Below are 13455 nucleotides of genomic sequence, written 5' to 3'. Positions count from 1 at the left end.
TGGAACTCGAGAAACAAAAACAAAAACAAAACAACAAAAAAAAAAAACAACAAAGAAACATAAAATAGACAATAAAAAACAAAATACCCCAAAGTTAACAGAAGGAAGAAAATAAATAAAATTAGGTCAGGGAAAAAAAAATAAGAGAAAAAAGTGTCCTTTCCTTCTCCATAAACTGTCTACAATTTATTATTTGATTTTTTTTTGTTCCTTTCAAAATATTATCACATTTGAAAACTTTGAGCTGGATTAACTAAGTGCCTCAGTCTGTGCTTCTGTAACAATGCAATACAAAATGGGTCATTTATACTCTTTGGTGAGGAGTAGGATGAGAAGAGACATTAACATCTTACAGTTCTGGAGGAATCAAGATCAAGGTGCCAACACTGGTGTCATATGAGTGCTCCCTTTTGCTTCCAAAGTGGCATCTTGCTGTGTCCTTATGAGGTGCAAGGCAGAAAAAGAAGAGAATGCTTCCTTCAGGCCTGAAGTCTTTTATAAGGGTGCTCATCCCAGAAGCCACACTGCTTTATTTCCCCACTAGTTTTTACTGGTGCTTTGCAGTTCCACATAAGGATGGGATTTGTTGTTCCATTTGTACATGCACACAATATAGTAATATAATTTGGACAAAGTCACTGCACATCACATCACTCTCCCCTCTGCTCTTTTCCAACCCTTGGTCTCTTTCCTCTCTTCTGCTGATCTCCCTTTGATTTTTATTAGATTTCCAGCCCTCCCTACACTTTTGACTTTTTTCTTCCTAGCTTCCTCTCTGAAAGCAAACACAACATTTGACCTTCATGGTTTGGTTTATTTTACTTAATATGCTGATTTAAAGTTCCATCCATATTTACAGTAAATAATATAAATTTCACTTTTTAATTTTTATAATGGCTGAATAAAACGCTATTGTGTATATACCACATTTTCCTTAAGCATTCATCTGTTGATGGACACCTAGGCTGGTTTCATTGTTTGGTTATGATGAATTTTGCTGCTATAAAGATGGATATGCACTTATCCCTGTAGTATGATGACTTTAATTCTTGGGGATAAATCCCAAGGAGTGATATATAGCTGGATCATATGGTGGTTCCATGCCTAGTCTTTTGAGGAAACTCCATACTGATTTCCATACTAGTTGTAATGATTGCAGTCACACCAACAGTCTAAAAGTGTTCTTTCTTTCTCCATATTCTGTCTACAATTTCTCATGATTTGCATTCTTGATGACTGCCATTCTGACTGTGTGAGGTAAAATCTCAGTGAAGTTTTGATTTGCATATCCCTAATCGATAATAACATTGAATATTTTTTCATATATTTTTTGGCTATTGGTGATTCTTCTTTTGAAAAATGTCTGTTTAATTAATTTGTTTATTTGTTTTTGGATGATTTCTCCTTTTGATGTTGGGTTTTGTTGTTTTAGTTCTTTATCTACATTAATCCCCTCAGAATGAATAGCTAGAAAAAACTTTCTCCCATTCTGTAGGTTCTACATTCATGTTCCTACTTGCTTCGTTGCTCTGATGATGATTTTTCACTTGATGCCATCTTCTTGAATAACTCTTGACAGTTTTCCTGTGCTTTCAGCGTGTATTGAGCAAATTTTTGCCCCATTTCTAAATATTGTTCATAGGACATTAAGTTACACCATGAATTCTTAAGGGAACAGCATCATTCCAGCTATATACCATCCTATCCTTTATCCGTAACTTTCATGTCCTTACGTAAAATGCATTTATTTTACTCCAGTAGCCCCAAAAACTTTCGACTCCATTCACCATAAAAAGTCTGAAATCAAAGTCCTATCATCTTCATCTTATGTGACTCAGACTCAGTGTATGATCCTTCCTGAGGGCTATTTCCCTCCAGGAATGAGACTATGAAATCAAGAGTTATGTGCTTCTTAAACACGGTGGTAGTACAGGCATATGATAGACATTCCCTTTGCAATGGGGAGATAAAGGCAAGAAGAATGTATCAGATCCAATAATCCAAAACCTGACAGGAAAATCCACATTAAAGTTTTAAGATTCAGAATAAGTTTTTAGACCCTTTAACCCACCTTCTAGACAATGTGATGGGAGTTTGTTCCTTCACATATCAGGACACGCTGTCCTCATGGCTATGCTGGGTATATTTCTGATTATAGGTTTCCTATGTTGAGAGCAGGTGCCTTGGGCTTTCCCAGGCTGGGATTACATGCTGGTGGCTCTACATGTGTAGGATATCTGGTAACACCTCTTTCCATGGTTCCAATAAGCATTGCCCTAAAGGCATCTCTCTGTGGTATTAATAAACCTGTAATTCCCCTGGTCATTTGCCTGGTGGGGACTTTGTACACAGCTCAGTCCCTGTGGAAATTCTCTGCCTAGGTGCCAAGGCTCTGGGAAACTATTTTAAAAATTCTAGAATGGGTATCCAAGTATGTACCGCTCTTCCATGCTTGTACCTGCAGATTTAGTCTTATATATGTTTCTGAGGATTATAACTTATATATTTGGTAGCAATGTCCTGAATAGTACCTGAGCCTGCTTGGGCTATGGTAGGGCTAGCATAGTAGCATTGCATTATAATACAGAGAGAAGAGATCTGAGGCAGTGCCAGTCAGTGAGCACTGCACACCAAGAATTTGTGAATCTTCTAGAACCTTTCCTTGAACCTGTTATATCTTAATGTTCTGGGACCATGATGGAGTTGATATGGTTGAACATCTCAGAAAAGCCTCAGGGACATTCTCCCATTATCTTGATGAATAGCTTCTGGGTTCCTTTTGTCCATATAATTTTGTTTATTGAATCATTGCTTAGCCACACCCTTGATATTCTCTCCCTAATATACCTTTTATATTGTGTTATAATGTGGTCAACTCAGTAATTTTCCAAATTGTTAAAGTATGCTTCACTGTTGATTATAAATATCATCTTTAAGTAATTTTCTGTGTAAGAAATTAAGAGAAACCATGTAGCACATTTGAAATTTGCTTAGTTCCTCCTCCAGCCTCTGACTTCCATGTTCATTGTTTTTCTTTTGATTTCTTCTAAATAGTTATACATGACAGTATAAGCATTCAGACATAACATTCATAATTAGAGTATAATTTCTCATTCTTTTGGATGGACCCCAGGTAGGAAACATGGGTTATGTAGTCATACATGTACAGGGGTAATAAAGTCAGATTCATTCTACGTTCATTCCTATCACTATACCCTTCTCCTCCCTTCACTTCCTCTACCTATTCCAATGTAGTTCTATCCTTCCATAGCCTTAAAACTTATTGTGAAGTAGCACTCACATATCAGAGAAAACATATGACATTTGATTTTCTAGTCTTAAACATCCAACAATCCAGTTTTACCTGTCTTGAGTTAAAAGTACTGGGTGGTAATTTTACTTTCTATCTTTGTACTTATCTCTCCCCTTCTATTTGATTGGGGTCAGTGTTAGTACTGGCAGTGAGCATTACATCTTTTTTGTCTTGAATTTTTTATTAATTAATTTTTTTGTTTTAATTAGTTGTACATGAAGTAGAATGCATTTATACATTTTGATATTGATTATGGCCTATTATCTCAAATTAACTCAGATTGGCATACTAGAAGTTCTTCATTTTCACAGATTAACAGAAAACTGTTAGAAACTTACAAGGAAAATATAAAATAATATTAGCAAGAGTAGGACATCCTGAGTTTGTAGAGTAGCTCTTATCCATGAAACCTATTTTTATAATTCCATACCTTTACACTTTAGTTTGAAGAACATGAACTTGGTGGCACACTCAGATTCCAGGATTTGGCATCCCCTGTGACTTAACTTTGGTGAGGGTCATCACAACATTGTGAATGGCATCATGGTGGGCTTCAATGAATATGACTGCAGTCCTCATGTTAAGTGGCCTGCATTTCATATATCCATGAGACTCCAGTACAAGCTATCAGGTTTCCCTCAAAGGGACTGAGGGAAAAGTTGACACTCATAGTGCAGAGTCATTGAATGGCATTAACACTAGAAGAGAAGACTGTAAATACACATCCTGACTCTGCACAAAATCAAACTCAAGTACTAACGTAGGATTTCTGTTCCTCAGTTATACTTGAGATAGTTGGAGTAGATTAGTGCTGGTGAGTACCTTGACAGTGCAACTGTACTTAATGTTTTTTTCTACTAAGCTCTCTGCTAAATTGTGTGCTTAGTAATTCTAGTTTCTCTTTAATTTCTTCTAAAGAAGTTTCAGTGTCTTAACCTTTGGCTGATTCACTGCATTTTGGTTTGTTGTGCACTTTTGGTGATTTTCCTCTCTGGCTTTTTGGATCTCTTTCAGTATTAATATAACTTTTTGGATAAAATACATTCTTCAGGATAAAAACCCTCTTAATAATTTGCAATCTATAGTAGGAAGAAAAAGCAAAAGTGGAAATATGTAACATCATCAATATATTTTAATCTTAGCTTGGATTAGTTTATGATTAAATTAAAAAAAAAAACAATAAAAGAACCTAATAGTTAAAATGTAATTATGTCACCTGAGTTGAGCTCTCTTATAAAATCATTCTTAGAACTATTAATTCTAGATGTTTTGTTTTTGTATCTTAGCTGACTTTGGCTTTTGTGCTCACTTCACCCCTGAGCAGAATAAATGCACTTCTGTGCTTGGAACACCTTGCTGGATGGCACCAGAAGTGGTTAGAGGGAAAAGTTATGGCCCTAAAGTGGATATCTGGTCTCTGGGTATCATGGTTATTGAGATGGTCAAAGGAGAGCCTCCATACCTCCAGGAAGATCCCTCAAGGGTAAGAACATTTTAAAGCCAACTTTACTGTAAGAAAAATACTTTTCTTTAAGACATAGTTAGAACTTTCTTCTGTTGTTCATTGGTGAAGAATATAGAATTGAAAATTTAGAAAACCTAATCTCTGCCCTTACTTTCAATCTACAAATCACACTACTTCTTAGTTTCAAGCTGAAAGTATATGCTCAAGAGTGTAGATTTTTATTATTAAGTGGTATGGTTTCTTGTTTGGAGTATCAGTAAGAATAATCTCAACTTTGTTTGTAGTTTATGTACCCTAGATGGATACATGTGTTTTAAAATATTTTTCTTAGTTGTAATTAGATCTTTTATTTATTTACTTATATGTGTGGCTGAGTATGGAACCCAGGGACTCGCGCATGCCAGGCAAGTATCCTAGTGATCCACGCCTCCAGCCATAGATGTTTTCACTACAAAGTTAGAGGTACCTTTTCCTACATATTTATGTACCCTGGATATGGAAATCATATTATCAACTTTTATCTTAAGCCTCTGAACATCAAGGTCCAGGAAAGAGGAAAGTGAGATGACACCTCTGAGAAAGGTATATAACTGATATATTTCAAGTCCATTCTCAAACAGAGTAGACTTTAAGCAAATATAAATACTCTAGCTGTTGAGGTGAAAATCTTTGCCCATCGTCCCACCTGTGTTGTGACCCCATATCATTAATTATTAAGGAAATATAAACCAAAATCAGAGAACACCACTTTATACCTCATGTCAGACAACAATCAGTGCTGGTGAGAATGTGGGACAATTGCTATTGCTGTCCAGGTTCAGTGGTACAGGCCTATAATCCCAGGGATTCGGGAGCCTGAGGTAGAAGGATTGCAAGTTTTAAGGCAGCCTGGGGAGCTTCACAAAACTCCTTCTCAAAAGAAAGCAGGCTGTGGATATAGCTTAGAGGTAGAACACTTCTGAGTACAATCCCTAGTAGTACAAAAATAAAAATGAAAAAACAAGATTGGAACTCTCATATATTTCTGGTGGGAATTTAAAATAACTGCTTTAGAAACAATTTTTGACAGATCCTTAGAATGGTAATATTCAGTTACCACATGACCTAGCATTTTCACTACTAGGTATATATCCAAGAGAATGAAAAGTATAAGTCCATGGAGCGGGAGAGGGAGCTCAATGATAGAGTGCCCAGCATGCACAAGGCCCTGGGTTCAATCCACAACACTGCCAAAAGGAAAAAAGCAGCAATAGCACATGTGCACACAAAACTTGCACCAACTGTTCATAGCAGTATTATGTAGAAGAAAAAAAAGTGGCAACCACCCAATTAGCTGTCATTTGATGAAAAGTGGAATATTATTTAGCCATAACAGGGAAGGAGGTACTGATGAGTGTGTAACATTGACCTTGAAAGTATTTGACTAAGCAAAAATAGGCCAGACATCAGAGGAAAAGGGATTGGATATTCTTTCCTCAATGTTTTTTGCCCCATTGCCAAAGATTCTAGTTCATGTAAGCAGTTATAATACTTTTCAGGTGATTTATTTAGAATAAATTTCAGAACAATTTTTAAAAACCTCTAGTTTCTTATATTCATTAAGCCAATATTAAATTTTGTACCTTCCTTTTGTCAGACAGTGTTTAAGATGTTTCCAAGAGAACCAACAAAAATTCCTGCTGTTGTAGAACCTATATTCTATTGAATGGAGAGAAACAATAAGTTAAAAAAATATAATTCACTTTTCCACGGGGCGATCCAAGATGGCGGACTAGAGGGTGAATGCATCTCCAGTTGCTCCAGATCCCAGGAGTTAAGAAGGGGAGGCATTGAGAGACTCGGACTAAAATAGAGCCACGGGCGAGTCTGCCCACTGGGTAAAGCTCGGCCCGGGTGGCAGGCCCAGATAGAGGTGGCTTATCGGAGCAAGACAGGGCAGCTAGAGTCTGCCACAGGCAGACCTGCGCACTCCAGCGGTGGGCCCCTCCCACACAGCCAGCTTCTCTAGGTTCTCAGAGCAGGCCCCCTACTGAGAGCCTTTCTGATCAGAATAAGCTCCAAGTCCCGGAGCCACCGTGGTGTGCTCCAGCCCGCAAGCAACTTCAGGAACCAGGACAGGGCAGCCAGAGTCTTCCCCAAGCATCCCGGCCCCCTGTGGAGGGAGGTGCCTTTCAACGCTGCCTTCTCGGAGCAGACCGCCCAGTGAGAGCCTTTCTACATAGAGCCAGCCACAAGTCCCTGAGCCAACGGAGAGCTTCGATCTGCAAACAGCCTCTGGGATCAGGGCACGGCAGCCAGAGAATTCTCCAGGTGGCTCTGCCCACTCCGGCAGCAGGCTCTTTCCATGGGGCGATCCAAGATGGTGGACTAGAGGGTGACTGCATCTCCAGTTGCTCCAGAACCCAGGACTCAAGAAGGGGAGGCATTGAGAGACTTGGACAAAAATAGAGTCACAGGGTGAGTCACCCCCACTGGGTGAAACTTGGCCTGGGTGGAAGGCACAGATAGAGGTGGCTTATCAGAGCAGGGCAGGGCAACTAGAGTCTTCCCCAGGTAGCCTTCCACACTCCGGCGGTGGGCTCCTCACACTGGCCAGCCGCACGGTGCAGGCCCCCAGTGAGAGCCTTTCTGCACAGAGCCAGCTCCAAGCCCTGGAACCAGTAGGGGACTAGGGGCAGCTTTCTTCAGTAAGCACTGCATTATCAAGTTCCTCCAAGACTTCAGGCTACTGAAGGCTGGGAGGTGATACACTGGAAATCTACCGGGACACTATAAGCCAATAGAGGATATCTGCAATATCTCGAGGTCCCACTGACAGCTGACCAATATGAGAAAACAAGGCAAGTAAATGTCCCAAACAAACCTAGATACTACATCAATAAAACCCAATGACAGCACAGCAGAAGAAATGTCAGAAAGGGAGTTCAGAATGAACATAATTAAAACAATCAGGGAAGCAAATGAGGAGATGAAAGAGCAAATGCAGGCATTGAAGGAGGAGATGAAAGAGCAAATGCAGGCATTAAATGATCGCACGAATCAACAGTTAAAAGACCAATAAGGAGTTAGAGATATTGAAAAAACAACAAACTGAAATCCTTGAAATGAAGGAAACAATAAACCAAGTTAAAAACTCCATAGAAAGTATAAGCAATAGGATAGAACACCTGGAAGACAGAACCTCAGACATTGAAGACAAAATACTTAATCTTGAAAACAAAGTTGGCCAAACAGAGAAGATGGTAAGAAATCATGAACAGAATCTACAAGAATTATGGGATATCATGAAAAGGCCAAATTTAAGAATTATTGGGATTGAGGAAGGCTTAGAGAAACAAACCAAAGGAATGAACAATCTATTCAATGAAATAATATCAGAAAATTTCCCAAATCTGAAGAATGAAATGGAAAACCAAGTACAAGAGGCTTATAGGACTCCAAATACACAAAATTACAACAGACCCACACCAAGGCACATTATTATGAAAATACCTAACATACAAAATAAGACAGAATTTTAAAGGCCTGCGAGAGAAAAGAAGCAAATTACATTCAGAGGGAAACCAATAAGAATATCAGCAGATTTTTCAATCCAGACCCTAAAAGCTAGAAGGGCCTGGAACAACATTTACCAAGCCCTGAAAGAAAACGGATGCCAACCAAGAATCTTATACCCAGCAAAACTTACCTTCAAATTTGACAATGAAATAAGATCCTTCCATGATAAACAAAAGCTAAAGGAATTTACAAAAAGAAAGCCAGCATTACAGAACATTCTCAGCAAAATATTCCATGAGGAAGAGATGAAAAACAACGATGCAAATCAGCAACAGGAGGCGCTAGCCTAAAGGAATAGCCAAATAAAGGAGAAACCAAATCATGTCAAAAACAAATATGAGTCAAATGACTGGGAATACAAATCATATCACAATAATAACCCTGAATGTTAATGGCCTGAACTCATCAATCAAAAGACATAGACAGGCAGATTGGATTAAAAAGAAAATCCAACAATATGCTGCCTGCAAGAGACTCATCTCATAGAAAGAGATACCCATAGACTAAAGGTGAAAGGATGGGGAAAAACATACCATGCACATGGACTCAGCAAAAAAGCTGGAGTATCCAACATCATTTCAGATAATGTGGACTTCAAGCCAAAACTAGTCAGAAGGGATGAAGAAGGACATTACATGCTGCTTAAGGGAAGCATAAATCAGCAAGACATAACAATCATAAATATCTATGCCCCGAACATTGGCTCATCCACGTACGTCAAACAAATCCTTCTCAATTCCAGAAATCAAATAGACCACAACACAATAATACTAGGCGATTGTAACACACCGCTCTTACCACTGGATAGATCTTCCAAACAAAAATTGAATAAAGAAACCATAGATCTCAATAACACAATCAACAATTTAGACTTAACCGACATATATAGAATATACCATCCAACAAAGAACGAATACACTTTCTTCTCAGCAGCACATGGATCCTTCTCTAAAATAGACCATATTTTATGCCACAAAGCTACTGTTAGCAAATACAAGAAGATAGAGATACTACCTTGTACTCTATCAGATCATAATGGATTGAAATTAGAAATAAATGACAGAATAAAAAACAGAAACTTCTCCAATACCTGGAGATTAAATAATACACTATTATATGATGAATGGATAACAGAAGACATCAGGAGGGAAATAAAAAATTCTTAGAAGTAACGAGAACAAAGACACATCATATCAAAATCTCTGGGACACTATGAAAGCAGTACTTAGAGGAAGATTTATTTCATGGGGCGCATTCAAAAAAAGAAGTAGAAATCAACAAATAAACGACTTAACACTACAGCTCAAAGCCCTAGAAAAAGAAGAGCAGACCAATACCAAAAGTAGTAGAAGACAGGAGATAGTTAAAATCAGAGCCGAAATCAATGAAATTGAAACAAAAGAAACAATTGGAAAAATTAACAAAATAAATAGTTGGTTCTTTGAAAAAATAAACAAAATTGATAAACCCTTAGCCACACTAACAAAGAGAAAGAGGGAGAAAACTCAAATTACTAAAATTCGGAATGAACAAGGAAACATCACAACAGACACGAGTGAAATACAAAACATAATTAGAAGCTATTTTGAAAATCTATACTCCACAAACAGAAAACCTCGAAGACATCAACAAATTTCTAGAGACATATGAATTACCTAAACTGAACGAGGAGGACATACACAACTTAAATAAATCAATTTCAAGCAATGAAATATAAGAGGACATCAAAAGCCTACCAACAAAGAAAAGTCCGGGACCAGATGGGTTCTCAGCCGAGTTCTACAAAACCTTTAAAGAAGAGCTCATTCCAATACTCCTCAAAGTATTCCATGAAATAGAAGAGGAGGGAACCCTCCCAAACTCGTTCTGTGAAGCCAATATCACCCTGAAACCTAAACCAGACAGAGACACATGGAAGAAAGAAAATTTCAGACCAATATCCTTAATGAATATCGATGCAAAAATTCTCAACAAAATTTTAGCAAATCGCATACAAATATATATTAAAAAGATAGTGCACCACGATCAAGTGGGTTTTATCCCAGGGATGCAAGTTGGTTCAACATTCGGAAATCAATAAATGTCATTCACCATATCAACAGACTTAAAGTTAAGAATCACATGATTATTTCAATAGATGCAGAAAAAGCATTCGATAAAATACAGCATCCCTTCATGCTCAAAACACTAGAAAAAATTGGGGTAGTGGGAACATTCCTTAACATTATAAAGGCCATCTACGCTAAGCCCATGGCCAATATCATTCTAAATGGTGAAAAACTGAAAGCGTTCCCCCTAAAAACGAACAAGGCAGGGATGCCCTCTTTCACCACTTCTATTCAACATCGTCCTTGAGACTCTATCCAGAGCAATTAGACAAACCAAAGAAATTAAAGGGATACGAATTGGAAAAGAACTCAAACTATCCCTGTTCGCTGATGACATGATTATATGTTTAGAGGAACCTGGAAATTCCACCAGAAAACTTTTAGAACTCATAAGTGAATTCAGTAAAGTAGCAAGTTACAAGATCAATGCTCATCAATCCAATGCATTTTTATACATAAGTGATGAATCTTCAGAAAGAAAAATCAGGAAAACTATCCCATTCACAATAGCACCGAAAAAAATAAAATACTTGGGAATCAATCTCACAAAAGAGGTGAAAGACCTCTACACTGAGAACTACAAAACACTAAAGAAAGAAATTAAAAAAACCTTAGAAGATGGAAAGATCTCCCATGTTCCTGGGATAGGCAGAATTAATATTGTCAAAATGGCCATACTACCTAAAGTGCTATACAGATTCAATGCAATTCCAATTAAAATCCCAATGATGTACCTTGAAGAAATAGAGCAAGCAATTATGAAATTCATCTGGAAGAACAAAAAACCTAGAATAGCTAAAGCAATCCTCAGTAGCAAGAGCGAAACAGGGGGTATCGCAATACCAGATCTTCAACTCTACTACAAAGCAATAGTAACAAAAACGGCATGGTATTGGTACCAAAATAGACAGGTAGATCAATGGTACAGAATAGAGGACATGGACACAAACCCAAATAAATACAATTTTCTCATACTAGACAAAGGGTCCAAAAATATGCAATGGAGAAAAGATAACCTCTTCAACAAATGGTGCTGGGAAAACTGGAAAACCATATGCAATAGAATGAAATTAAACCCCTATCTCTCACCCTGCACAAAACTCAACTCAAAATGGATCAAGGACCTCGGAATCAGACCAGAGACCCTGCATCTTATAGAAGAAAAAGTAGGTCCAAATCTTCAACTTGTTGGCGTAGGATCAGACTTCCTTAACAGGACTCCCATAGCACAAGAAATAAAAGCAAGAATCAACAACTGGGATAGATTCAAACTAAAAAGCTTTCTCTCAGCAAAGGAAACTATCAGCAATGCGAAGAAAGAGCCTACAGAGTGGGAGAATATCTTTGCCAACCATACTTCAGATAGAGCGCTAATTTCCAGAATCTATAAAGAACTCAAAAAACTCTACACCAAGAATACAAATAATCCAATCAACAAATGGGCTAAGGAAATGAACAGACACTTCACAGAAGAAGATGTACAAGCAATCAACAGATATATGAAAAAATGTTCAACATCCCTAGTAATAAGGGAAATGCAAATCAAAACTACCCTAAGATTTCATCTACCCCAATTAGAATGGTGATTATCAAGAACACAAGCAACAATAGGTGTTGGCGAGGATGTGGTGAAAAAGGAACACTCATACATTGCTGGTGGGGTTGCAAATTAGTGCAGCCACTCTGGAAAGCAGTATGGAGATTCCTCAGAAAGCTTGGAATGGAACCACCATTTGACCCAGCTATCCCACTCCTTGGCCTATACCCAAAGGACTTAAAATCAGCATACTACAGAGATACAGCCACATCAATGTTCATTGCTGCTCAATTCACCATAGCCAGATTGTGGAACCAACCTAGATGTCCTTCAGTTGATGAATGGATAAAGAAACTGTGGCATATATATACAATGGATTATTACTCCACAATGAAGAATGATAAAATTATGGCATTTGCAGGCAAATGGATGAAATTGGAGAATATCATGCTAAGTGAGATAAGCCAATCTCAAAAAACTAAAGGACGAATGATCTCGCTGATAAGCAGATGAGGACATATAATGGGGGTGGGAGGGGTTAGCATTAGGGTTAGGGTTAGGTTTAGGGTTGAGGATAAGGAGTGTGGTAAGAAAGAAGGAAAGAAGGACTGTAAAGAGGGTAAAAAGGGGTGGGAGGGGTGGGGGGGAAGGGAAAAAAATAATGAATCAAACATCATTGCCCTATGTAAACATATGATTACACAAATGGTATGCCTTGACTCCATGTACAAATAGAAAAACAACATGTATCCCATTTGTATACAATAATAATAAAAATAAATAAATAAATAAAATATATAATTCATTAGGAATTGACTCTTTTATGTTTGATATTTTAAAATTTGTTCTAATGAGTTATACAAGAGGGTAAGAATGCATGCTCGATTCACAATAGTTAAACTAAGGAACGAACCCAGATGCCTTTACACAGATGAATGGATAAAACAACGAATGCTTTAAATGCTCTTCCTGGTAAGGAGAGAGAGAGAGAGAGAGAGTGAGAGAGAGAGAGAGAGAGAGAGAGAGAGAGAGAGAGAGAGAGAGAGAGGCCTATTTAAAAAGGGTCTATTTGGAGGGTTTCACTGAGGTGACATGTGGACACAGGATGTAAGACAGCGATTTCTCCAGTTTCATCCATTTACCTGCAAATGCCATAATTTTATCATTCTTTATGGCTGAGTAATATTTCATTGTATATATATACCACATTTTCTTTATCCATTCATCAATTGAAGGACATCTAAGTTGGTTCTACAATCTGGCTATTGTGAACTGAGCAGCTATGAACATTGATGTGGCTGTATCTCTGTAATATGCTGTTTTTAAGTCCTTTGGGTATAGGCCAAGGAGTGGGATAGCTGGGTCAAATGGTGTTTCCATTCCAAGTTTTCTAAGGAATCTCCACACTGCTTTCCAGAGTGGCTGCACTAATTTGCAGCCCCACCAGCAATGTAAGAGTATACCTTTCTCCCCA

The 13455-nt window shown here is 37.9% G+C and overlaps 1 protein-coding gene and 1 pseudogene across 1 annotated transcript in view; both read left to right on the top strand.

Moving 5' to 3' along the window:
- LOC124992739 (zinc finger CCHC domain-containing protein 14-like) overlaps positions 1-13455 on the top strand; it is a 231746-nt pseudogene that overhangs the window by 109339 nt on the left and 108952 nt on the right.
- The window catches only part of LOC124992782 (serine/threonine-protein kinase PAK 2-like), a 93598-nt gene continuing 84882 nt past the window's right edge, over positions 4740-13455 (top strand). Inside the window, exon 1 of the mRNA XM_047564032.1 lies at positions 4740-4796. Within this exon, the coding sequence (XP_047419988.1) occupies positions 4740-4796 (57 nt within the window). The remainder of the gene's footprint in view (positions 4797-13455) is intronic.

Source organism: Sciurus carolinensis, chromosome 9, assembly GCF_902686445.1.
Source record: "Sciurus carolinensis chromosome 9, mSciCar1.2, whole genome shotgun sequence".
In the NCBI taxonomy this organism is placed as follows: Eukaryota; Metazoa; Chordata; class Mammalia; order Rodentia; family Sciuridae; genus Sciurus; species Sciurus carolinensis.
The sequence above is the reverse complement of the archived record's forward strand: the minus strand, read 5'-3'. Positions and strand labels throughout refer to the sequence as shown.